Source organism: Euleptes europaea, chromosome 1 (assembly GCF_029931775.1).
Source record: "Euleptes europaea isolate rEulEur1 chromosome 1, rEulEur1.hap1, whole genome shotgun sequence".
Taxonomy (NCBI): domain Eukaryota; kingdom Metazoa; phylum Chordata; class Lepidosauria; order Squamata; family Sphaerodactylidae; genus Euleptes; species Euleptes europaea.
This window is the reverse complement of record NC_079312.1, coordinates 31,650,100-31,677,674: the sequence shown is the minus strand read 5'-3', so window position 1 is coordinate 31,677,674 and position 27,575 is coordinate 31,650,100. Positions and strand designations below refer to the sequence as shown.

The following is a 27,575-nucleotide window of genomic DNA, read 5'->3' as shown; positions in this document are numbered from 1 at the left end:
ATTGGTCCCAAAATTAATTTCTTCAGTGGTACAAAGGAAAGGATGATGCATTGATGGTAGAGGAAGAAGGGAATAGTTTTGACCCTTTCCCTCCCCACCGCAACCTCCTGACCCTTGCGGCTATTTATCGATGCAGATCCCAGAGCAGAACACTGGGGATAAATTTTCCTTAGGTCAGTGTCAGGCCTCAGCAACACGTTGTGTTTCTTGCAAAGGGACTTCACTCCAGACGTTGCAGCGAGTTAAAAGTTTTATTCAGAAAGACAGCGAGTTCAGCTGTCATAGAAACTTAAGGCTAGAATACAGGCATGGGGAAATATCGGTACATATATAGGGTAAATACAATGGGGTTGATTAGGTTTTAGAAACAAAGAAACAATACAGAAGTTAACTACCGGTAAAGACTTAAGACAACGCATACAGGAAATAAACGCGTGAATTAACTGGCTGATCTTCCCGAGCTCCCGGCTTTGTTTTGTGGGACCTGGTATCAGATCAGCGATTACTCGGGCGGGTCTCCATAGAGGTGCAGATCTCGGGCAGGAGACTGGGTGCAAACGGGGGGGGGGGGAACGGAGGTCACAAAAACTCCATTTTGTCGTGGGGAAAACCATCTTGTTTGTATCCGGGGTCAACAGAGAGCCTAGCTGGGAATAGAGGAATGTGGGAGTGATCTGTGACCACAATCACTTCCAGCTGGCAGATCACTGGATTCAGTACATAAAACCTCTGTTAATGTGTGTCAATTATGGGTCTGTAGGAACTTGTATCCGAATCATTAGATAATGCATTGTGGGAACAATTCTCCATTAATCTACCTGGCTGAATTACAGGTTGCAGCGTACAGAAAGAAGAAATTCAGCTTGGACGTAAATATCTCACTTTGCAAAAGTAACCAACCACCTTGACAAATCGTTATAGACATCTACAAAGCCATTACATTGTTTAAAAAATCTTTTTCTCGAAGTCACATTAAATAGCCTAGCTTTTTTTCGTTCTTGATTTTTGCCAGTTTTTCATTATTCGTATGAAAAGTGTGGAAGTCCAAGAGGAACTGAGTGCATTCCCTGGGGGAATCAGTTGGTTGGAAGTGTCCACATTTCTCCAGCAGATGCACCTGCGTATGAGGAATACCTTTGGCCAAAACGTCTGCCCCAGATACATCCACTATCTGTAGAACAAAGAATTGAAATATAACATAGCCATGTATGATGTCTGTGTTTTGTTTCAGCTGCATTGGGCTCACTTGTTTACAAGGATGTAAAGTGTGGAAATCAAGACATGCCTACATCAGAGTTTCATCAGGACAAGAGGAGTCTCACAAAATACATTGCAGTTTGTGTATTTTACACCTATCCTTTGTGTTACGAACACATCGAATCAAGACCAGTTCCAGGTTTTGGAGGGCCCTGGTTGATGGAGTATAACCAGCTCCCTTTCCCCTTTGGTACAACCCCTTTCTCCTCTAACCACACCCTCTTCCATTTGGCCCCTCCCCTTTGGGTCTACCTTTTCTTTTTTAACCTCACCCTTTTCCCCTTTCAGTTTGCTTAGAAACCATATTTTGCTTTCTTGGCTGCGTGAAAGCAAAACAGAAAAACTGTCGCCCAAGAAGCGGAATCGTGATCACTCAATGCACGTACTTGTGTTTTTATGTTTATGTGCATAGTAACCCGAGGGTACATTTTTGACACTGTACTTACTTGGTTTATTTTTGCTCATTCTCTCTCTTTCTGTTGTTATAGTTTAATAAAATTTTAATTAATTTTTAAAAAAGAAAACCATCACTCTGTGAATTTAGCCATAATGTAAATGCTTGACTTTCAATGGGAAAGTAGTATATTACTACACTGTACAGTTAACATGGGGGGAAAGCTCATGTTTCCTAAGTCAGGTGGGTCCCATAGTTTGTCAAGTGTGGTATGTTTAAAATTCCACATAAACAATCCAAGACACTTAGAAAAAACAGTTCCCCCCTCCCATTCTGATCCATAACATATAGATTCATAAGAAATTACTACTGAGAAATAATTTCTACCACTTTTTATGATAAAGTTGTCGATTATGTTTCATTGGAAATGTGCCTGCCATTCTAACTTATTTATTTATTTTAAACATTTATTAGCCGCCTTTCTTCCTTATGGAGCTCAAGGCAGCTTACAACAGATAAAACACATAAAATAAAATACAGTAAAACATACAAACCAAAATTTAAAATCCCAACTCAGGACTGCTAGTAGACTTGTGTGTGTGTGTAAAGTACCTTCAAGTCGCAGCCGCCTTATGACGACCCCTTTTTGGGGTTTTCATGGCAAGAGACTTACAGAGGTGGTTTGCCAGTGCCTTCCTCTGCACAGCAACCCTGGTATTCCTTGGTGGTCTCCCATCCAAATACTAACCAGGGCTGACCCTGCTTAGCTTCTGAGATCTGATGAGATCATGCTAGACTGGGCCATCCAGGTCAGGGCTAGTAGACTTAACCAAATGCAATTATAAATAAAACTGTCTGCAACTGCCTCCTAAAGGTTGATAGTAAGGAGTAGGGTTGCCAACCTCCAGGTGGTGGCTCGAGATCTCCTGCTATTACAACTGATCTCCAGCTGATAGAGAGATCAGTTCACCTGGAGAAAAGGGCCGCTTTGGCAATTGGACTCTACAGCATTGAAATCCCCAAACCAAACCCCACTTTCCACAGCCTCTACCCCAAAAACCTCCCGCCGGTGGTGAAGAAGAACCTGGCAACCCTAGTGAGGAGGCTAGGCACATCTCTGGGGTGAGGTTGTTCCAGAATAATGGGTCTGCCACCAATAGGGACATTCGGTCTCTCTACATAACTCCAATCTTATCAAATTTTTCCAGGCAGACCTAGACCCAGCATGGCACAGTGGTTAAAGCATTGGGCTAAGCTCTGGGAAAATCAGGTTTGAATCCTCACTCTGCCATGGAAGCTCGTTGGGTGACCTTGGGCCAATTACACCCTCTCAGCCTAACCTACTTCACAAGGTTGTTGTGAGGATAAAGCACCACAACAAGGCCCTTCTCTCATGTGCCCACCAGACAAGCTTCGTTCATTGGTGGACAGTCAGGAGGACCTCTCCCTGTGATCTTATTTCCTGGGAAGGAAAGTCTGAGACAGGATGGTCCTTCAGATACCCCTGGTCCCAAGCCATGTTGGGCTTTAAAGTTCAAATCCAACAACTTGAACTGGGCTTAGGAGTGGATCAGTAGCCAGTATAATTGCCATAATTATAATTGCTGGCCCCAACAAGCAGTCTAGCCGCAGTGTTCTGCACTAGCTGCAGCCACCAAACACTCTTCAAGGGTAGCCCCAAGTAGAGCGCATTGCAATAGTCCAGTCTAGATGTATCTAAGGCATTGATCACTGTGACTACATCTGACTGACCCTGGAATGGACCCAGTTGACAGGCCACCCAAAACACATTAGTCTTTATATTACTGTTCCCATTTATGAGGAGCCCCGTGGCCCAGTGTGTTAAGCTGCAGTACTGCAGTCAAAAGCTCTGCTCACGACCTGAGTTCGATCCCAACGGAAGTTGGTTTCAGGTAGCCGGCTCAAGGTTGACTCAGCCTTCCGTCCTTCCGAGGTCAGTCAAATGAGTACCCAGCTTGCTGGGGGTAAAGGGAAGATGACTGGGGAAGGCATTGGCAAACCACCCCGCAAACAAAGTCTGCCTTGGAAACGTCAGGATGTGACGTCACCCCATGGGTCAGGAATGACCCGGTGCTTGCTCAGGGGACCTTCACCTTTTTTCCCATTTGTACTTCTTAGACCTTGAGCTATGGACTAACAGCAAAGCCTTGCATCCCTATAGATAGGTGAAGGATAGGGTTGCCAGGTCTCTCTTTGCCACCAGCGGGAGGTTTTTGGGGTGGAGCCTGAGGAGGGTGAGGTTTGGAGAGGGGAAGGACTTCTATGCCATAGAGTCCAATTTTCTCCAGGGGAACATCTCTATCGGCTGGAGATCAGTTGTTATAGCAGGAGATCTCCAGCTACCACCTGGAGGTTGGCAACCCCAGTGGCACATAAATGTATACTTACTTTGTCGTCCTTTCCCCAGATGACCTGTGTTGGTGCCCTGATCTTGCTCATGTTCTCCTGCAGGCTATACAAAGACTCATCATTGAAGATGTCTAAGAAGCCTTTAAAATAAAGAAATGTGTATGAGTAACACAGTTATGTGGGTAAGGCCAATCATATGCTTTTATGATGGTCATTTTTAGGATTTATTGTATTGTTTTCTCATGGTAAATGGCTTTGAGCAGATTTTCTGAGAGAGATAATAAATAATACAGTTTTTCTTCTGGTATGGATCCTCCCTCCTTCCTGGTGCTACATATTTGGGAAACAAACATACTATATGCCCTCCCAATGTGGTTATATTATTCACATGTGCACATCTGCAGTGCTGTAATGTACAACGCTGAAGCACTTCCTATGATGCCAGGATGATGTGTGAAGCGCGCCAGAGAGGTATTGTGGAAAGTGATTATAAGAATGGACCGAGTTTCTGGAGATGAGACAACCTGGAATTCACTGAAGTGGGTGAACCTGAACTCAGAACCTCAGCAACCCCTCACAACGTCCACAAGCCCCTCTCAACTTTGCATACAGGCGCATGCCATTCTTGCAACTGTACTTACATTTTCTGAAAAAATTGTTGTCTGGCAGCAAATCAACAACAATTCCCTTTTTGATCTACGAGGAAAAACAAGAATCTAATCACAGGAAGTGCAAGGCAGGATCACGGAATGCATAAAACAAGATTACTTATCTGTAACCTGTATGAGGTGCTACTCTGTGATTGTAGTATAATTAGGGTTGCCAACCTCCAGGTACTAGCTGGAGATCTCCTGCTATTACAACTGATCTCCAGCTGATAGAGATCAGTTCACCTGGAGAAAATGGCCACTTTGGCACTTGGACTCTACAGCATTGAAGTCCCTCCCCAACCCAAACCCCACCCTCCTCTGGCTCTGCCCCAAAAATCTTCAGGTATTTCCAAACCCAGAGCCGGCAAACCTAACTATGGCCAAAAATGCATGGTCCCTTATCCCACTTTATTCCCCGTTTCAGGCAGGGAATAAAGACCAATGAGTGCCTCCCATGCCTCGGGAAATGACCAGTCACCGGGGGCGGGGGTGTTGCAAGCTAAACAGGAACTGTGCATGTCTCCTGCATTTTCTGTTTACATGGATGGATTGGCATAGAGTTTCGTCCCTGCTTTTCAAGGTAATGCGTACAGTTTTCTCCCAGCCTGGGTCAATTTGATCCTGGCTGAAACGGGGAATAAAGTGGGTTAAGGGACCATGCGTTTTTGGCCACTAATGCCTGTTCACAGAGACTGAGCAAGCAATCCTCTCCCTTCAGTTCACTCAGCCAATTTATGCAGGGGTATTTAGTCGCAATCCCTGCAGGACTGCTTCGCTTCCTTTGCATTATTCATGATTTTACCGACCTTCAGAAGTGACTTCGCTCCCGCCTTGTTCTTTCCCCGCAGTCCTAGGATGCTGTTTTATAACGAATTTAAACTCTGCTTTGAGGCAAGTGTGCTGCAAATCCCCGCCATTTCCATGTGTAGCCCTAATTTCGGGTTTCTCTCCCCATGCTCATTCTGGCTTCTCCCTCCCATGTGTCTATCCTTCCCATCCAGCCCTTCCCTCAAAGCGAAGCACAAAAGAGGGAGTGAAACCTTCATGAATTGTGCAGGAAGACACCAACCGAAGAGAGGCTGGAAGGCAGCTCCTGGCAGGGAGCTGTTGAAGAAAAGGGGGGAGGAATACCCAGCTTTGCAAAAGAACACGCACAGACAGGGAGCAGTCCCTTTAAGAGCTGACCCATCCCCTCCAAATTAACTGCAACAAGGCTGCGTTTTCAGGGAGAGAGACTCAGAAGCCCCGTGATTCACTGAGTACTCCTGGAATTTCTTTGAGGAGGGAAGCCATCATGCATATGGGAGTATGGGAGATCTGTTTATGGAGTCTGTCCCTCTCAAAGGCTGACATTACCTTTCACAGGTAATAATGTATTATGTAGATGTGGTTCCTGAACAAGATCATATGTACCTACAGATTAGGGTATCATCAATAAGCAGATTGGGGTATCATCAATAAGCTGATGACACCCAACTTTATATTTCTTTAAGAAACAACCTTTCATGGCCTGAGATTCCATACATTTAAAGGACTATCCCACTCCATAAGAACCCACCCACCTGTTGAGATCCAACCCACAGCTTCTGTTGGTGGTTCCCTCCTGCCATTGGTTTAAAACTATAACAGGAAGGAACAGAAAGTTTTTTGGTAGGGCCACCTGCTCCCTGGAATTGACCGCCAATAGAAGAGAGGCAACCTCTCCACTTAGTTTTCAGAGTTGCTGCCAAGATTTCCTCCTCAATTTGTCACCCCTTCCAATTTGAGGCTTGAGGTGGGGGCATCACACTATTTCATGGCCAACAGGATGGCTCTTCATGAGAAGAACCATTGCTTTTCCACAAAATAATTTTGTGATTATTCAACTGTGCCTGGGACAATCCTTGGAACAGACAGAAATTCTCTTGCTAGTTTCCTTGACTCGTCAAATCTGAAACAGGAGACAGGCCATAGGGGAGACAAAAGATGTTGTGTGTAAATTATTCTTAATCTGGATTGGTTAATTAAATTAATAATCATGTGATGTGAATGACTGAGTAGAGGAGTGTCCCAAAATCTGGATGTGATTCACTAGTAAGAGAGCAGAGAGAAACCAAGGTTTAAATCCATGATCCGTCACAGCATTTTTTGCACAAACATCAACAAGATTCTCTCAGTTCAGCTCAAAAATTACACAAAACTAAAGAAGTGTAGAACATTTTCCACACTGACTGGTGCTATGGAAAGGAAATGAGAGTTTGTGATCAGCCCATTTCAGGTGTTACAAGGAGAATGTGGTACACGTAGTTCTCCTGATGCATGGGATCACCATTTTTTCTCAAAGGGGCAACACGTGTTATTTTAAGCCACAGGTCACAATACCAGAACATATGCTCCGAAGCTGGAATATATGTGCATTGCCTCTTTCAGACAAAACAGTATCTGTGCATATTATGAGGGACATGCGTAGCATGTCCTTACCATATGCATCGTCAAACGTCATGTCTGAAAAGGGCTATCATAATAGCAAGATTGTCTTTACGTCTGTGTCCCTTATGTCTTTACAGTGTAACAGGAACACAAGTATTAACTTAAGAGCATCACAGTCTTCCCATGTACATGTACACAAGTATTAACTTAAGAGCATCACAGTCTTCCCATGTTTACAATGCCACTTTTTCACCTGTTTTGGAATCATGTGAGTGTGGTACGAACAAACGTTGAACATCTCTGTTCCCTCCTGTGTATTTGAAGGAACAAGAGAAATGTTGTCACGGTTTTTTCTTTCCTCTTTCACACGCTTCATGATGTCAGTGTCTTTTGGGTACCTCAAGCCTAAGGATTAGAAAGAACAGAATGCACAGTTTAGAAGGATTCAGAGGAAAGCTGAAGACAGGATTCAGATCTGCGCTTGGTTATAGGAGACGAGAGCTCTGTAGACATGCCAGAAGGAGACAGAAACTAGATCAGCGACAGGGAGGAGATGAGAAGTATTTATGGTTATGGACTTTTCCCTGGAAGGCCTCCAGCCATTTCTATTGCATCATGGCAAACTACGTAACAGAACTGTTGAAAACTGTGCCATCACATGATCAACTTTTCCTAGAAAAAGCTTCACTTTCTTGACTCTGGGTGCTTTCACACCTGCCGAATAATGCACTTTCAATCCACTTTAGATGCACTTTAACGATCGTTTGCAAATGGATTCTGCCATTTCACACAGTAAAATCCAGCTGAAAAGTGCATTGAAAGTGGATTGAAAGTGCATTATTTGGCAGGTGTGAAAGTGATCTCCGTGGCGGGGATGTTAAAAACTCAGGAAACACACTAGAAAAGTGATAACCTGAATTATAGATCCAAAAAAAGAGAAAGCTGTAGGGGTAATTTTAGTGATTCTGGGACCCTGAGCAAAAGTGAAGGATGGGCTCACAGAATTATGGGGTGGGGCAGCTTCAGGGCAGTTGCCAGCAATCAGCTGTAGGGTGAGTGGGAGGGGGTCCCTACCACTACAGCTGATGGCCATAGCCTGAGGGTCCATCCCTCGCTGTCATTGCCTCTGGAGACATGGCCACAGCAGCTTCAGAGCAGAGCCCCATGTCAGTCAGCTGTAGGGCAATCAGAAGGGCTCCTCACCCTACAGGTGGTTGCCCCCAGCCATCACCCCAGACTCAGGAAGCTGAGCTATATGGGGGAAACTTCCTCCTCCCCACAGCAAATTCCTATTGCTACCACAACTCCACAAGTTACGATGGTGAGGGAGGGAGTGTCCTCTTGCTGCCATTGCCTTTGGAGTTGTGGTGGCTTCGGGCCCCACCACCCAACAGCTGACTCCTGACTAGTTATTTCTGAGAATCAGGCAGCTGCTGGCAGGGTGGTCAGGACCCCCACTGCCCTCCAGCTGATTGCTGGCCAAGACTCCAGCAGTGGCCAGCAAAATGCTGTCTGCTGTAGAACAAGTGGGAGCCACCCTTTGACCTCCCTACAGATGATTGCTGGCTGCTGGCTGTGATGGCCCTTCCCCAGCTTCTCTGTCCACCCCTGTATATCTGGTGGATGAGAGACTATGCCTTGGATAGATGTGTGTATGTGTAGTGTAGAAAGAGTGGGCTTTGTCTAGGGGAAGTACATGCCTTAGACTACTCTTTTTCCTCATTAATTTGCATTCCTTACTGGGGAGACTGTAAAGATGACCAATAAGTTCCAAGGCACTGATGAGTGCAATAAAATGCCGCTTCCTTGTAATAATCTTTTTTCCGGCTCATTCCAAGCATAGGAACATGAGAAGTGTAGTGGTCAGAGCATCCGATCAGGATGTGGGGAGACCCAGGTTCAAATCCCTACTTGGCCATGAAGCTTAATGGGTGGTTTTGAGCCAGCTACAAATTTAGGGTTGCCAATCTCCAGGAATTACAGTTGATCTCCAGGCTACAGCGATCCATTTCCCTGGAGAAAATGGCTGCTTTGGAGGGGGGATCCTATGGCATTATAACCCATGGAGGCCCTTTCCCTCCTCAAGCCCCACCTGCCCCAGGCTCCACCCACAAATCTCCAGGAAATTCCCAACCCAGAGTTGGCAGCTCTACACATGCTCTCAGATGGCCCCTCACAGAGGCTGGTCTTGAGGGGATAAAATGGACAGAGAACAATGAACGATGTACTCGTGGGAAATAATGGATAAAAATGTGGTGAAATTAGTTAATAAATAAGAGGTGCCCTGCATGATCAGATCAGCCCAGTATCTTGTTTTATACACTTTGCCCTGGAAGGCTGATAAACAGGACATAGAGGTGACGGCTTTCTCCTGATGTTGTTACTTAGCCCTGCAGTCAGAGTGTGCTTGTGTTACAACTTTAAACACAACTCCTCTGGACATGGAGATTCTCCTTAATCATCTTGGCTAGTAGCCGCTGTTTATGATATCTTCTTATGTTTTCCCCCCATATTCTGGAGCAGAAATCCCAGCCTCTTCATTCTAACACCAGTCATTTCAAAGCTCCCCGTGACAAGACTGCATTTTAACACTCACCAATTGGACAACAGAGGGACAGACAGCAGACCTCAGATGGATAATGAGCAGCGTAAACCCCGGCAACCATTCCGCCCATGGAGATGCCAACCAGGTGGAAAGGCTGCCTGTTCATTCCAGTGCACTCGACAAACTAGAATAAGATGCGTAAAGGAAGTGAGAGAGAGTGTGCTACGTGTTACAGTACTCACTTGGGCTTATTCCTAAAGGATGATCTTGGATGTATGCGGCGTCTGAAGGGGTATGAAAGATCATGAGTGGGCAATCGCTGTAACTGCTGCTCAGATTGAAAAAGCAGTCCCTGGAACCTAATGAGTTTAACAACCATCATCTAGTTATAAATATTCCATATTTGAGAATGGTATTTGTGGGGTAGCCAGATAATTCCAGGCCTCCCAAGTTATCTATACCCATCTCAATGCAGCTTCAGTGCCAGCTTGGGAACGGAAACTGCCTTAGTTGCTTTGATAGACAATGTTCTCCAAAGAGAGGCAGTAGGGTATGTCCCTGTTGATTCTCCTAGACACCTCAAAAACGTCTACTATCATCAAACACAATGTCTTTCTGGATTACCCAGATATATTTTCTAAATAATTTGTGTGTGTTCCCAGATAAGTTGTCCTGGATACCATCTGGTGAAAATGTTGCAGTGTCTGAGACAGCAAAATATGTTGGGGTGGATTCTACCCCTAAGCTACCGCTCCACTGAGCAAAGTCTGAAGGCTTCCTCCAGTCTAAGAAAACTTTTATCAGTTTAACTGGATCATCTGGTGAAGGAAGAGCCACTTAAACTGGAGAAGAGTTCCTTGGAGGATGGTTGGATCCACTCCAAATTATGTAAAGAGATTTATGTGGTGGTTTAGCCTTAGGTTATCTCATTTATTTATTTATAAAATGTATATCCAGAGAGTGAATCAGCTCTCCTCTAGCACAGCCTTCTGGTAGTAGTCAGCCAGATGAGAATAAATCATGTGGGACTCCAACACCTATTTGATCAATTGAGTATTTCTATTTATTGTTGTATTTTTGGTGGTTCCACCACTATTTTTTTATTATGGCTGTTTTGGTGTGTCTTCTTCTATGGATTGGGATAATACAGTTTTTCCAGGGAACACCTGAAGAAGTTTTTCAAAGAGGAATCTTTTTCTTAGTTGTGACTGGGATTCTTCAGTTCATGATGATGAGGACTACAGTATCTCAATTTTATCTCAAATCGATAAATAAACCATACCTTCCTCAGGTCAGCCCATATATCAGAGAATAATTATTTATTGGAGCCCATTCCACAATTTGCAGGTTATTTTAAAAACATTTTATTCTTCTCAGAGGCATACACATATATATGGGACTCTGCAGACTTCCCCCTCACAAACAATGACTAAAATAGGAGAACAGGATCTTTTTGTCAATGTTAACTTTTTCGCTTGGATCCTATGAGGCTATTCTGTTGGTGCAGCAGATCTGACAGAACAGATTTTCCTTCTGTGGAGAAGGGTGATTGTTGTTAATTCCCCCTTCAAGGGGCAAAGGAAGTCGCAGCGAGAGGGGGAAGGCAGGAAAGTTACCTTCCTCTAGCATGAATCCACTGACACTGGTTCCCCATTCTCATTTTCTAATTGCTTTGATAGAGTGGTTATTCATGAAGAGCTATTATTTGGAGGGAAAAGATGAGGAAACCCCTTCATTTTTTACAATTAACTCACCAATCCCAATAGTTTGATTTTAGTGTCTTGAAAAGCAAGTGGTTAAGAATTAGATTCATATATTTAAAAGGGAATTATATTGGATCTTGACAATGAGAACTTTTACCCCCAGGAAAGCTGTTCTGCATTGATTTGTCAGTCACAAGAACACATGAAGCTGCCTTCTACTGAATCAGACCCCTGGTCCATCAAAGCCAATACTGTCTACTCAGACCGGCAGAGGCTCTCCAGGGTCTCAGGCAGAGGTCTTTCACATCACCTACTTGCCTAGTCCCTTTAACTGGAGATGCCAAGGATTGACCCTGGGGCCTTCTTCATGCCAAGGAGATGCTCTACCCCTGAGCCATATACCAGTCTGCTGGTATATATGAGTCAGATACACCATTTTTTTAAAAAAAGCTTGGTCTTTAATCATTTTTGGTTGTTTAATTTGGCAGAAAAAAATGTTAATTCAGCTTCCTGGGGTAGTAGGTATTCACATATCTGCAACTGATTGCTAGCAGGGCAGTTCAGAAAGTATTTCAACCCGAGTAATCGGATTACTGCATTTTATCTGAATGCACAGCTGATAAAAGTTTGCAGTTTTACATCACCTAAGGGTCTGGTGAATCCATCCAGGGTTTAAAAATGTATCTCTTTGCTCCCAGGCCCTGTGCCCCCACTGATTTTTTTTATAGCTTTTCTGGCTCTGTTTGTTGGTCATATAAGTTTTCAACTGTTCTATGTTTCTATTTTTGCATTCTACAAGTAAAATGGGTTTCTCAAAACGTGTTCAGGCTTTGAAGCCCAATTTTAAATAGAAGACAATTTTCATAAAATTACTTTAGGAACTTTTTGATTTTGGGGGCCCCCTATCCCTTGTTGTAAGGCTATTCAATACACCCACTATTTTTTCTTCACTATTAGGTTTTCTTCACTATTAGGGCATTGGACTCAGAGGTAAACTGAAACACTTACATCTACTTGGTTCCAGCGGTAGCCTGAAATCTTCCCTGAGCTGCCAGGGCAACCATAAGGGAAAGGGCCAACAAGTGACTGCAGAAATTAATAGTTGGATTCCTCTTAACAGCCCCATTTATGAAGTTACAAACATGTCATAGCTGATCTGTATAAATCTCTGGCCCCAAAAGGTGTGTTTTTAGAAGAACCTCTCATTTGCCAGTCTTCAGGTTGGAAAACATCCAAGTACATGTAGAAAGAGCACTTACCTGGTGTATCCTGTTCACCTGATCATATGTAGCGTAGCTATCTCCTGGCAAACAAGTGGTTCCTCCATGACCAGGCATGTCAACACAGATCACATGGATATCCTTAGGAAGGAACTTAGAGTGGGGGGAAAAACAGCTGGTTTTGAGGTTCTCTGCAAGCAAAGTTTTTACATTCAAGAAGTGAAAGCTCAGATTTTATATACCAATCTCACTGCCAAGTCTCTTTGGCCAAAAACGCATGGTCCCTTAACCCACTTTATTCCCTGTTTCAGCCAGGATCAAATTTACCCGGGCTGGGGGGGAACTGTATGCATTACCTTGAAAAGCAGGGATGAAACTGTGCCAATCAATCCATGTAAACAGAAAATGCAGGAGACATGCACAGTTCCTGCTTAGTTTGGCACCCCCCATGCCCCCATGGTGATTGGTCATTTCAAACTGACCAATGAGGGCCTTTTCTGCCCCAGGAAATGACCAATCACCGGAGGCGGGGGTGTTGCAAGCTAAACAGAAACAGGAAAGTCTCCCGCATTTTCTGTTTACATGGATGGATTTGCACACAGTTTCGTCCCTGCTTTTCAAGGTAATGTGTACAGTTTTCCCTCAGCCCGGGTCAATTTGATCCTGGCTGAAACGGGGAATAAAGTGGATTAAGGGACCATGCGTTTTTGGCCTTTGAGTACAATTTATGACCCATGCCACTGTCTCCACCTCTGTTTTAAAATATTTGAATTATTTAACATGATAATGAGCACATAACCATATATAATTCACAGTGGGTAGCCGTGTTAGACTGTCGGCAGTAGTAGAAAAGGGCAAGAGTCCAGTAGCACCTTAAAGACTAACAAAAATATTTTCTGGTAGGGCATGAACTTTCGTGAGCCACAGCTCACTTCTTCAGATACCAGAATCTCATACCCTACCAGAAAATATTTTTGTTAGTCTTTAAGGTGCTACTGGACTCTTGCCCTTTTCTATAACCATGTATAGTGATCTTTGCTGAGTGGCTACATATGTGCAAATCTGGTGGAATAAAAAGGAGCATTAAGCTCTCACTCTAAATCTAAAGGGTGCCAAAGATATTACAGGAAAAAAGGAAGCATATGAAAAGAGGGCACCTTCTTGAAACAAAGCAGAATCATATATTGTTGGAAAACTTGGACTAAGATTATGAAATGAAGCAGGAGAGAGAATTTTGTGAAACCAACAATTTGTTCATTGCAAACAGATGCTTCAGGCAACCAAATAGATGACTGTATACATAGATGTCACTTGATGGCCAATACAGAAATCAAATAATTACATAATTGGAAGCAGAAGATGGAGAAGCTCTATTCTCCTTGCTAATATAAGACCAGGAATTGACTGTAAAACAGACCACAAATTGTTAATATTAAAAACTAGACTGAAGCTGAAGAAAAACTCAAAAACTATCATATTGCCAAAGTATAATCTAAATAACATTCATAATTTTTAATGAAAATTCAAAGAACAGATTTGTATTACTAAGTTCAATTGAATGTGAACCAAAAGAACCAGAGACATGATTAAGGATGAATGCATGAAGACTATTCATGTAGTCAATGAAAGTAAAAGCCTTGATGGATGATTGAGGAATCTCTTAAAAAATTGCTAAGGATAGAAGAGCAGCCAAAGGAAAAGGTGACCAAAATAGAAACAGAATTCTAAATGCAGCTTTTCAGTGACTTTTACACAGAGAAAAAGAGAACTATTATAATAATCAGTGCAAAGAAATAGCACAGGACAAAAAAGAAAGAACAAGAGATCTATTCCACAAGATCCAAGAAATCAAAAGGAACTTCAAACCATGGCTAGGGATGCTGAGAAATCAACACGGAAATATATTATCTCATCAGGATAAAATAAAGAAAAAGATGGAAACAATACACTGAAAAACTATACAGAAGAGATGAAAGGATGACAGATTCCTTCAAAGAAGAATATTGTCAGGGCCCCATGACAAATATTTTAATGAACTACCTGCAATTTTACAAAGTGAAGCAAAAGCTGAACTCAAAGCAATTGCAAGAAACAAATCACCAGGAATAGACAGGATATCAGTAGAACCATTTCAAGCTACAAAGTCCATACAAATATTGACAAGAATATGCCAATAAATATGGGAAATGAAACAATGGCCCACAGACTGAAAACGCTAGATCTATATTCTAACTCCGAAAAAAAAGTCAAAGATTATGGCACTCAAAATCTTACAGCAAAGAAGAAGAGTTGGTTTTTATACCCTGCTTTTTCTCTACCTTTAAGGAATGTCAAAGCGGCTTACAATCGCCTTCCCTTCCCCTCCCCACAACAGACACCATGTGAGATAGGTGGGGCAGAGAGAGTTTGGAGAGAACTGTGACTAGCCCAAGGTCACCCAACAGGCTTCATGTGGAGGAGTGGGGAAACCAACCCGGTTCACCAGATTAGAGTCCATTGTTCATGTGGAGGAGTGGGGAATTAAACCCAGTTCTCCAGATTAGAATCCAACGCTTTTAACCACTACACCACACTGTCAAAGACTCTTACCATATATTGATCAAGAAATACCAGATGTTCATGTTGGGTTCAGAAAAGGAAGAAGCACTAGAGATCATATTGCAAATTTACGATAGTTACTGGAGCACACCAGAGAATTTCAGAAGAAAATCAGTTTGTGTTTTATAGATTACAGCAAAGCTTTCAACTGTGTGAATCATGGAAAGCTATGGATAGTTTTGAAAGAAACGGATGTACCACATCTGATTTTTTGATGTGCAACCTGGACAAGAGGTTACTGTTAGGACAGAATATGGTGAAACAGAATGGTTTCATTTTGGCAGACTTACAAGGATGTATATTATCTACCTGTTAAAATCTATATGCAGAACACATCACAAGGAAAGCTGATTTAGATGAAGATGGAGTGAAAATTGGTGGAAGGAACAATTTGAGATATGCAGATGACACCACAATAGTGGCAGAAAATAGTGAAGACATGAAACAACTACTGATTAAGATTAAAGGAGAAAGTGCCACAGCAGGGTTACAGCTGAGTACCAAGCAAACAGAAGTAATGACTAAGGCTGACAATGAAGAAATTGAAATCGTTTAAGATTTTGTTTTTTGGCTCATTCATCAACCAAGAGGGAGACTCCAACCAAGAAATCAGAAGGGGACTGAGACTTAGAAGAGCTGCCATGAAGGAACTAGAAAAGATCCTCAAGTGTAAGGAAGTGTCACAGAAGCCCAAGATCCACTGAAAAAAGGCAATAACGGTAGGAAAAGTGGAAGACCCAACATGAGATGGATTGACTCAATGAAGCCATGGCCTTCAGTTTTGCAAGACCTGAGCAAGGCTGTTAATGATAGGACAGTTTGGAGGTCATTAATTCATTGCATCACTGTAACTCAGAGAAGTGACTTGATGGCAAGAAGACAACCAACCAAAATATGTTAAGAACTAAGAATGTGATCCCCCCCACCTCCACATTCACACACTTCAAATGACAATGATAATTTCATTTCTAAAGTACTTTTGTCTCTATCAATCATTTCAGATAACCTTTCATGAATAGGGTTGCCAGGTCTTTTTGCCACCGGCGGGAGGTTTTTGGGGTGGAGCCTGAGGAGGGCGGGGTTTGGGGAGGGGAGGGACTTCAATACCAAAGTGGCCATTTTCTCCAGGGGAACTGATCTGTATCAGCTAGATATTTTAATTTTTTTGTGGGGTAAAGGAAAACATAGAATAGCATACAATAATTTGATTCAATTAAGAGAAACAGGAGGGTTAGGGTTGCCAGATTTAAAAATGTATTATGAGGCATCCTGTTTTGTTTGGTTAAAGACTTGGATTATGCTAGAGAATTCTAAATTATTAGAATTAGAAGGTTATAATCTCCGCTTCGGCTGGCATGCATATTTGTGGTATGAGAAGGAAAAGATAAATAGGGATTTTAATATTCATATTATTAGAGCCGGGTTATTTCAAATTTGGAAAAAATATAAAAGGATTTTAGAAAAAAGGACTCTGGGATGGGTTAACCCAACAGAAGCTTATATGAGAAGGGGACTACAGTTGAACTTAGATATAGATATGTATAGAAATATTATTGACTGGAAAGAAGGGAAATGGGTTTTAAAAAGTAGCGAAGAATTAGATATAAAGGATTGGTTTGTGTGTTATAGGTTAAGAGACATATTTAACAAAGATAATCTGCTTGGATTTAATAAAAACAAATCTGAGTTAGAGAAAATATTAAATAAAGGAGATCAGTTGCAACAGCAGGAGATCTCCAGCTAGTACCTGGAGGTTGGCAACCCTATTTCATGAAGCAGCTTATTGCTGAAACTGAAGAGGAGCTTCTTAAAGTAATAAGGAGGGGCAAGTAAAGGTAGCAGGCCTAGGTGAATCCGTCTGTACTCACTAGCACATCAACTAGGGTTGCCAAGTCCCTCTTCGCCACCGGCGGGAGGTTTTTGGGGCAGAGCCTGATGGTTTGGGGAGTGGAGGGACTTCAGTGCCAGAGTCCAATTGCCAAAGCGGACATTTTCTCCTGGTGAACTGATCTCGATCAGCTGGAGATCACTTGTAATAGCAGGAGATCTCCAGCCGCCACCTGGAGGTTGGGCAAAAACGAACAATACCAGGCTCAAGGAATGAATGCAAGTACCATCTATATTCTAAACAATGAAGACAATACAAAACAGGACAGAGATCCGTGGATGAGTAAAATACCAAACAGCCACAAGGCACATACAAAAAAGTACAAATTCACCTGGAGGTTGGCAACCCTAACATCAACAACATTGCCTGGTAACAACGGTGTCATCTGAAAACGTGGAAACTTACGTAGAGCATGAAAAACCAAGAGTATTTGTTGAATAAAAACCCATGAAGCATCAGGATGGAGGGCTGAAGGCCAGGCTTCCCTCGGGAGTAGTAACAGAACCTGTAGCCATTATGCTCAGCGTATCTCAGTTGCAAGCCATTTATCTGTTGAAAATACCTAACACAAAGAGGACAAGATAAACCGACAAGAATTCTTTACCATCATTATGTTACTTTTCTAGCATTTATAAACTGCTACCTTGACCTTAGCACTCTTCTAGGTAATCATGTCAGCTCCCACCTGTAGAACTACAGCTCAGGCCTAATTTTATCTAGTTCCTGGGCCATCGAACAATGGTTGGTATAATAAATAATGTACAACATACTCCCTTCCCACTTATATGCAAATGTTGTTTTAGGAGGGTAAGCATTTATCATCAAGAAACACAGATGGTAGAGTATGGAAACATAATCTCATAAAAGCCAATCTTAGAGAATGGGATTAAAACTTGGTACATATTCTCTTGGGAATGGTTATGGCATCACAGAAAAAACTAAGAGTTAGACCTAATTTCTAAGTTAAATTGAACATTCTTTCCTAAGCAGGTGTGTGTGTGTGTGTGTGTAAAGTGCCATCAAGTCACAGCCAACCTAATGGCAACCCAGCAGGGTTTTCAAGGCAACAGACTAACACAGGTAGGTTCTTGTAGGTTATCCGGGCTGTGTAACCGTGGGCTTGGAATTTTCTTTCCTGACGTTTCGCCAGCAACTGTGGCAGGCATCTTCAGAGTAGTAACACTGAAGGACAGTGTCTCTCAGTGTCAAGGGTGTAGGAAGAGTAATATATAGTCAGAAAGGGTTGGGTTTGAGCTGAGTATTGTCCTGCAAAAGTATTGTCCGGTAAGTATCAAGATAATGTGCTAATGAGGGTATGGTATGTTAATATGGAACCATGTATCCTGAAGTGATCTGTTAATGTGTGTTATCCACAACTAATCTGTATGGCTATTGTTGAATGTTGTCTTTGTCTGGAGGTTTTTCAGGGCAGGAAGCCAAGCCTTATTCATTCTTAAATTCTCCTCTTTTCTGTTAAAGTTGTGCTGATGTTTATGAATTTCAATGGCTTCTCTGTGCAATCTGACAAAATAGTTGGTAGAATTGTCCAGTCTTTCAGTGTCTTGGAATAAGACCCTGTGTCCTGTTTGTGTCAGTCCATGTTCAGCCACTGCTGATTTCTCAGGTTGGCCAAGTCTGCAGTATCTTTCATGTTCTTTTATCCTTGTTTGTATGCTGCGTTTTGTGGTCCCGATGTAAACTTCTCCACAGCTGCAAGGTATACGATATACTCCTGCAGAGGTGAGGGGGTCTCTTTTGTCTTTTGCTGATCGTAGCATTTGTTGTATTTTCTTGGTGGGTTTAAACACTGTTTGTAGGTTATGTTTTTTCAAAAGTTTCTCCATCCTATCAGTGACTCCTTTAATAAATGGCAAGAATACCTTTCCTATGGGAGACTGTTTTTCTTGAGTTTTCTGATTTTTGTTTGGTTTAATGGCCCTTCTGATTTCATTCTTGGAGTAGCCGTTTGCTAGCAGTGCGTGATTTAGATGATTAGTTTCTTCCTTGAGAAACTGTGGTTCACAGATCCGTCTTGCACGGTCCATTAATGTTTTGATTATTCCTCTTTTCTGTCGGGGGTGGTGGTTGGAGTTTTTGTGTAAGTAGCGATCTGTGTGAGTTGGTTTCCGGTAGACCTTGTGACCTAACTGAAGGTTTGATTTACGGATGACAAGGGTATCAAGAAATGGGAGTTTACCCTCAATTTCCTTTTCCATGGTAAACTGAATGTTTGGATGGATATTATTAAGATGGTTTAGAAAGTCCATTAATTTTTCTTCACCATGGCTCCAAATGGTAAATGTATCATCTACGAACCTGAACCAGACTGTAGGTTTGTAAGGTGCTGATTCTAATGCTGTCTTTTCAAAATATTCCATGTAAAAGTTTGCTATTACTGGACTGAGTGGACTTCCCATAGCTACTCCATCAATCTGTTCATAAAATTCTTGATCCCATAGGAAATAACTTGTTGTCAAACAATGGTGAAATAAGGCTGTTATATCTTCTGGAAAAATCTGGTTAATCAATGAGATTGTGTCTTTTACTGGAACCTTGGTAAAGAGGGATACAACATCAAAACTGATTAATATATCCTTTGGATTGAGTCTTAACGGACTGATTTTGCTGATGAAATGGTTCCATATTAACATACCATACCCTCATTAGCACATTATCTTGATACTTACCGGACAATACTTTTGCAGGACAATACTCAGCTCAAACCCAACCCTTTCTGACTATATATTACTCTTCCTACACCCTTGACACTGAGAGACACTGTCCTTCAGTGTTACTACTCTGAAGATGCCTGCCACAGTTGCTGGCGAAACGTCAGGAAAGAAAATTCCAAGCCCACGGTTACACAGCCCGGATAACCTACAAGAACCAATGAACTCTGACCGTGAAAGCCTTCGACAATATTTTAACACAGGTAGTTTGCCATTACCTTCCTCTGCAGAGCAACCCTGGTATTCCTTGGTGGTCTCCCATCCAAGTACTAACCAGGGCTGATCCTGCTTAGCTTCTGAGATCTGACAAGATCGGGCCAGCCTGGGGCATCCAGATTAGCACAAAATAAGATAATGAGCCACCATACTAATGTGTGTGTATGTGTGAGCCATCAAGTCACAGCTGACTTATGGCGACCCTGTAAAGTTTTCAAGGCAAGAGACATTCAGAGGTGGTTTGCCAGTGCCTTCCTCTGCACAGCAACCCTGGTATTCCTTGGTGATCTCCCATCCAAATTCTAACCAGGGCCAACCCTGCTTAACTTTTGAGATCTGACGATATCAGGCTAGCCTGGAGCTAGCCTAGAGCTTACTCTCAGGAATATGTTCTTATGATTGCAAACAAAATAATATATTGAATGCTAAACCTGGCTTTAGAGTGCCTATCATAAAATCCAAATAATGAGGCCAAGGACAGAAAGGGGGATGCTTCTAAAATCCTAGGAAAACCCCAGGTTTGCAGGAAAATCCAAAAAGTAAATAAAAATGGGAGGCGTTACGAACTCCAAAAACTGGAGAACCAGTATATACATGGATGCATACATTGTGACTTAAAAATAAATGCCAGCCAACATCTCATGAAATCATGAATGGCATAACCAAGCACTTAAGAAAAAACAAAAACGAAGGAGCAGCCAAGGAGAAGGGCATGGGGCTGGGAGGAGAGAGCAAGGCAATATCAAGAGAAGAAGACGTGGTGGGGCGGGAGGAAGAGGGGTTGTAAAGATGGTGATGATAAGAGGCAGTAGCAATGGGAGGCAGAGTCATAAGAAAATAAGAAAGGCCCTGCTGGATCAGGCCAAGGCCCATCAAGTCCAGCAGTCTGTTCACACAGTGGCCAACCAGGTGCCTCTAGGAAGCCCCCAAACAAGACAACTGCAGCAGCACCATCCTGCCTGTGTCCCACAGCACCTAATATAATAGGCATGCTCCTCTGATATTAGACAGAATAGGTATGCAGCATGACTAGTATCCATTTAAACTAATAGCCATGAATACCCTTTCCCTCCATAAATATGTCCACTCCCCTCTTAAAGCCTTCCAAGTTGGCAGCCATCACCACATCCTGGGGCAGGGAGTTCCACAATTTAACTACCAGTATGTGTTGTGTGAAAAAATACTTCCTTTTATCAGTTTTGAATCTGTCACCCTCCAGCTTCGACAGATGACCCCATGTTCTAGTATTATATCCACTCTCTCGAAACCATGCGTAATTTTATAGACCTCTATCATGTCTCCCCTTAACCACCTTCTTTCCAAGCTAAACAGGCCTAAGTCGGTGGCCACGTTGATGATGGAAAGGGGCAAGTGGTGGTGATGGGAGGAGGAGGTAATGGGAGGGGATGCAATGATGGTAATGTTGGTGATGATGTGATGGAGGATGAAGAGTGGCATTGAAAGTGTGGACCAGTGTGGAAGATACAGAGAAGAAGGTATGATGGGATTTCAGACCTAAGTCTCCCTGCCACAAGCCATAGTTAGATAGCAATCAGAGGAGGCTTGGACCTGAAAGGGTGTCCTGTACATTTTCAATTCCAAGCCTGGCTCCACCAGCTGTCCTCCTGGCAAACGGAGAACAAGAGAGGAAGAAGCATGGATTTCCCATCTGACATCAGTCCTTGCGGGTTCCCCTTGTCCTTAACAATCCGCTTCTGAGCCTCATGTCAAATGTTGCAAGAACTTCCAAGGGTAAATGATAATTTAAAAAGTTTCCACATTCACAACCTAATTACAAATGACAGGCAAATGAGGTGAAATTGATACCCACCAAATGACAGGCTCAGTATGGAAGCAGTGCTGGATTTAGTAGGAAGCGTTGCAGCAAGAAGGCCCAAGGATGTGTTTGAAGAACCAAAAATGGGCAACTTCTCGAGAGTTCAAATCACTGAAACTCTGGTTGTTTATGCATGGGAGTTTTACCTGAGGTTCATTGCTCACTTTCCTGTTGGGAATCTATGCACCAGCAGTCTCCAAGCTCAAATCAAGTCCCCTCCCCTTGAAATGCAGCTTTTTAATTGGCTTATTTTGTAGTGCTTACTATGAGAGAAAAGCACCCCCCCAACCCAATTGCCACATAAAAAGAACAAACTTTTAAGAACAAGCATTTTAAGAACAAACACAAAAAACAAAGCTACCTGAAAGGAAGGGGGGGGGGAATCCAAGCCTTGTTTTTAAAAGCCTTTCTTCTGCTTTTAAAATGCTTCCTGCTTCCTGGGAGTTCTTTCTTCTGCTCAGAAAGAACTCCCAGGAAACAGGAAGCATTTGAATCCCCACCTCTTGACAAGCTGCTTTGTAATTGGCTGTAGTTCTTTCTGTGAGAGAAACCAAGCTTGTGTCCACACTTTGCCTTATGCATGGGGATTTCACCTGGGCTGAGTTCAGGGGAGATGGAAGAATTGGGTTAATAGAGGAATGGGAAGTCCTGGGATATGTGAGGGCTGGCAGCAAGGTCATCTCTAATGGATGAAAAACTCATGCATAACTACAAGGAACAACTGAGACTGACCGGGGGGCAAATGTGAGTGAAAGTACCCATACATAAACAACCTCTGTCTTTTCTCATCAAATGGAACATCTGCAATGCTTGTTTATTGAACATGACTTCCATGTGTTTAAAATTTGTTAAATATCTTGTCCCTGCCTAGATTATTTATATCTAGATGATGTTTGCTAAATATGATGACTTAGGACTTATAATTTACAATCAAGAGTTTATGATTACTTTGTTCTGCATCCCCAGGAACCATGGTGCTCTCCAGAAGCTGGCATCACCAAGAGTTCATAGTGATAGAATAACCAAATTCCATCGTTCTAGTACAGCCCAGGATTACAGATAGGATAAAAAGCATGTATTCACAACATATACATAATTCTTGTTTATAAACATGCCTGTTAACCATATGGCTCAGAAACCTTCCCAGATATATTCCTAGATATATACAACTTACCACAGCCCAAACCTAATCAGTGCTTCAGGCCACAGGAAGTAGATTATGAGAAAAGTAATCAATAAGATGCCTATGAATGTCAGAGGTATGTTGAGCAGCATGGAGTCCATGTTTGCTTGTTAAGTTCTTTCCCGCCTATGTATAGTAAAAACACAGACAATGGTGAATTGGAGCGAGGGGGACACGCAGTATTAAAGAAAAGAAGATGCATGTAATATAACAGGTTTACAAACTATTGATAAATTTCTTCAGTGAAAGCCAATTCTTCTTTATCAGTCTGGGCATTTTTCTCTTATAAAAAATAGATGCACTGGTGTCATCAGAGTATAACTAATGACAGCATCACTACCAAACACCAAGGCATCACACATAGCCACTGGCTTATACTTATAATGAACAATGGCAGGGGCACATGCTGGTACGTCCACTGTCGCTGGACACCTTTATTCAGCCAGTAATGAATGGGTTGTGTGTTGTTGTTCCTTTATCATTCAAGAAGATGTGGAGGGGGGACAGTTTTTCTAGAAACACTCGGTAATCTCATCTGCATTTTGATAGCGGAGCATTATGTACTGCCCTTGCTTCGACTTCACTTTAGGTGGATGCCAGATGCATCGGTCTGATATCCCAGGGAAATGATGCAGGTGCTCCATGCTGACATTTCTCTTCCTTGATTCCTATACCTGAACGATCCCTTCTCTGTATAACTTTTCTGAGTTGCTCTTCAGATGGACGCATGACTAATACTTTATTAAAATATGGAGCAATTCCAGGGACCTGCCAAAAGTGTTCCCATAACCCACTGGAAATTCACAGTGCTACAGAAATTCCAAATTGCAGACACTTCTCAATCTGTGATTATACTCTAGGAATCAGCATCATATCATTAACTCTCAATTATACACTTGATCTAAGAAAATTTTGGCATAATATTTCCTCCTATAAAAATGAGTTCAAAATGGCAGCACAGGGCAAGGGCTAAGTGCCTTGTTTACATAAACGACTTGGTAAACGACTGAGAGTCAGGCTTATTTCTAACTAGGGTCCATAACTAACAGGGCAACATGCGGCCTGTTGCTCCTCTATTTCACTGTAACTAGAAGGAAGAGTAGGGGTGCATTATGGGAACAAACAAGAACACAGGAAGAGAAGGGAGAAGGATCACAACCTTTCTATCTATCCAACTCTCACACTTGCTGCCCCCCGCTGATCTTCCTTTCTTTAATCAATCTTTGTGCACTAGACATTGTATTTCCAACACCCCTTCTCAAGGTCTAGCGTACAAAGTCTACAAGATTGAGGTTCTGGCATAGACCTTTAAACTTGTCTTTTGGGAGAGGCTTTGTAAGTATATCTGCAATCATTTTCTCTGTGCAGCAATATTTCAACTCGACAAGCCCTTCCTCTTGCATATTTCTTATTATGTCTTCCCATGTGGAAGGCTCAGATACAGTCTCTGTTCTAGCCAAATAGGAAAGTCTGTTTGGTGGAATCCCTTTGGTTGTTCTGCCTGCCTGCCTGATGCTTGACTCTTCGGCTTCTGTAGCCCCTTCGGGCTCTGTGGCCCCTTCTGGTTCTTCATTTGTGTCAGGTTCGTGGTCCATAATGTAGAATTTTGTTGTTTGTAGGTGCTGTTCTTCATCTTCCTTTGTCAGTGCTTGGTGACTCACATCTTTCTTTCTTTCTTTCTTTCTTTCTTTCTTTCTTTCTTTCTTTCTTTCTTTCTTTCTTTCATCAACATAAACAGCATGGCAAGTTTTTATTGTTTCAGTCTTTGGATTGAGGACCCGGTATCCTCTATTTCCTTGTGCATATCCCACAACAATTCCTTCTTCTGCTCTCAGATCCATTTTGGACCTCTTTTCTTTAGGAGCATAGCTGTAGGCATTTGATCCAAAAACCTTAATGTGATTGACATTGGGTTTGTATCCGAACCATAGTTCAAAAGGGGTACTGCTTGCACCTTTGGTAGGCAGTCTATTTTGCAAATAGGTAGCAGTATTTATTGCTTCTCCCCAAAATTTCTCAGGTAGTCTTGCTTCAAAAAGCATGCATCTGCTCATTTCAGTGAGAGAGCGATTCTTTCTCTCTGCCACAGCATTCATCTCTGGAGTGAAAGGCACTGTGACTTGATGCTGGATCCCCTGCTCAGACATGTAGTTCTTCATTTCATGTCCTACGTATTCACCTCCATTGTCAGTGCGTAGTACTAGTGGTTTTCTCTGGTATCTTTTACTAACCAGTGCCACATACATTTTAAACTTTTCAAACACTTGACTTTTCTCTCTGATCAAGTAATTGGAGTATTCATCCATGAAGGTGAGAATATATCTGTTGCCACTAGGTGTCGCAATTTTCATTGGGCCACATGTCACTATGAACCAAGTCTAGTGGTTTTCTTGCTTCATTTTTCTCAGTTCTTTTGCCCTTGAAACTTGGTCGTGTTGCCTTGTTTTTAATGAAGAGTACACATTTTTCTTCAAAAGCACATTTTGTAAGTTTCATCCCTTTTGTTAAGTCATTGCTTTGCAGCTGGTTTATTGCGTTTGCATCACGATGATCAAAACGTCGATGCCAAATTAATGAACAATCTCTGTGCTTGCAACTTTCCATTGGCAAAGCTTGCTACTTGCTCGCATGTTTCCAGTACATATAGTCCATCTCTTTTCTTAGCTATTGCAATTATTTCTTTGTCCTTTTCAATAACACATTCTTTTCCAAAAGACACATTCATGCCTTTTTCAGTAAGAACACTCACAGAAATCAGGTTAGACTTTAGGGCTGGCGCATAAAAACACTTTGTTATTAGGATTTCTTGAATTTCTTCATTTGGAAGTTTGCATCTCAAAGTCCCTGACCCAATACCTGCTATTTCTACAGTCCTGCCATCAGCAACATGCAGTACCTCCCTTTTTTCTTCCTTTAATATTTCAAAGAAGTTTTTGTTTCCTGTCATGTGTGCAGTACATGCAGAATCTATATGCCATACTTGATTACTGGATTCTTTCTCTGCCAGCACAAAACATTTCTTTGGAGGTTTTGATTTCTCATATGAGAAATTCCCCTTTTCTTCTTTCTTGGAGAAATGATTTCCTTGTTTAAAGAAAGGACAATTTCTTTTAATATGTCCACACTTTCCACACTGATGGCATATGATTTCAGTTTTCTTTTTAAATTTTACAGCACTCATTGCATTTTCACAATCCTTCAGTTCACACCCCATGTCTGAGTTCTTAAACTCCTTATATCTATTATACTCTTCCAGCATACTTATTGCTTGATTCAAGGTTAAGTCTTTCTTAGTTTCAACTTGGTTTATAAAATTTTCATACTCTGGGCGCAGACTTATCAACAACAGTATTATCAAATCCTCATCAAGAAAGTCTTTTCCAGCTGAGCGGAGCTGCTGCACTAAATTCAGAAAATTGTCCAAATGTGCACTCAAGCTCTGATCATTTCTCATTCTGATGGAGAATAACTTTCTTTGCAAAAATATTCTACTTTTCAGAGAGGTATCTGTATAAAGTTTCTGAACTTCTTCCCAGATTTCTTTAGCTTTATCAAAATGAATCACCCTCAAAATGTCCCTGTCTTCCAAACCTTTGAACAGGACTCCTTTTGCTTTGTCATTATGCTCGTCCCACTTGCGTTGCTTTTATACCTCGGCATCTGCTGGTCTTGGATCCTTTATCGCACTCCAGTTTCCCAGCTCCACGAGGTGAGTCTGCATACGGGCTTTCCAGATTAAGTAGTTCTGTTCATTCAGTCTTTCTATCACAGCAGCATGCTGATTATTGTAGGCGGCCATCTTGCCTCTCGTGAGCCCTTTCCTTTACTCAGAGATCAATCCACAACCATCCTCTGCTACCATGAAGGAAATGGAGTTTTTCTTAAGAATGATCCTAAGTCTGATTAAGGACTAAACAAAGTGAGTTTATTCAGAAATCACAAACTTGGTAAACGACTGAGAGACAGGCTTATTTCTAACTAGGGTCCATAACTAACAGGGCAACATGCGGCCTGTTGCTCCTCTCTTTCACTGTAACTAGAAGGAAGAGTAGGGGTGCATTATGGGAACAAACAAGAACACAGGAAGAGAAGGGAGAAGGATCACAACCTTTCTATCTATCCAACTCTCACACTTGCTGCCCCCTGCTGATCTTCCTTTCTTTAATCAATCTTTGTGCACTAGACATTGTATTTCCAACAATTACACGGAGCTTTCTCCTTGATTCAATCACACACACACATGCATACATAACACACATCACTGACCTTTTCACAATGTATGGGAGTTTTACCTGGGGTTCGATGCTCGCTCCACCCAAACATTTCTGTAGTGAATCCAAAAATTGCTGTGCACCAGCAAAGTCACCAAGCTTAAATCTGGAAACGTCTCTTTGCTCCTGAACACGCTGCTTTGTAATTGGCTGTAGTGGTTACTGTGAGAGAAACGTCCCATTCCCCCACCCCAGCGGAAACCCAAGTGCCATGTTTAAAAGCATTTTGGGAAGAAAAAAATGGAGCTCTCTAAAAGGAATGGGGGTGGGGGAGAAACCCAAGTGTTCTTTTAAAATCCTTAAGA

General features: G+C 42.2%; 1 protein-coding gene across 1 annotated transcript; it reads right to left on the bottom strand.

The window, feature by feature from the left end:
• Nucleotides 1–967: 967 nt before the first annotated feature.
• On the bottom strand, nt 968–23,100 carry LOC130474957 (monoacylglycerol lipase ABHD6-like). The gene is made up of 8 exons (XM_056846650.1): nt 22,991–23,100; nt 17,440–17,596; nt 12,588–12,701; nt 9,677–9,809; nt 7,334–7,485; nt 4,663–4,717; nt 4,061–4,161; nt 968–1,171 (listed from the first exon to the last, which is right to left on the bottom strand). The coding sequence occupies exons 1-8, from the start codon at nt 23,098–23,100 to the stop codon at nt 968–970; spliced, it is 1,026 nt and encodes a 341-aa protein (XP_056702628.1).
• Nucleotides 23,101–27,575: the final 4,475 nt, after the last annotated feature.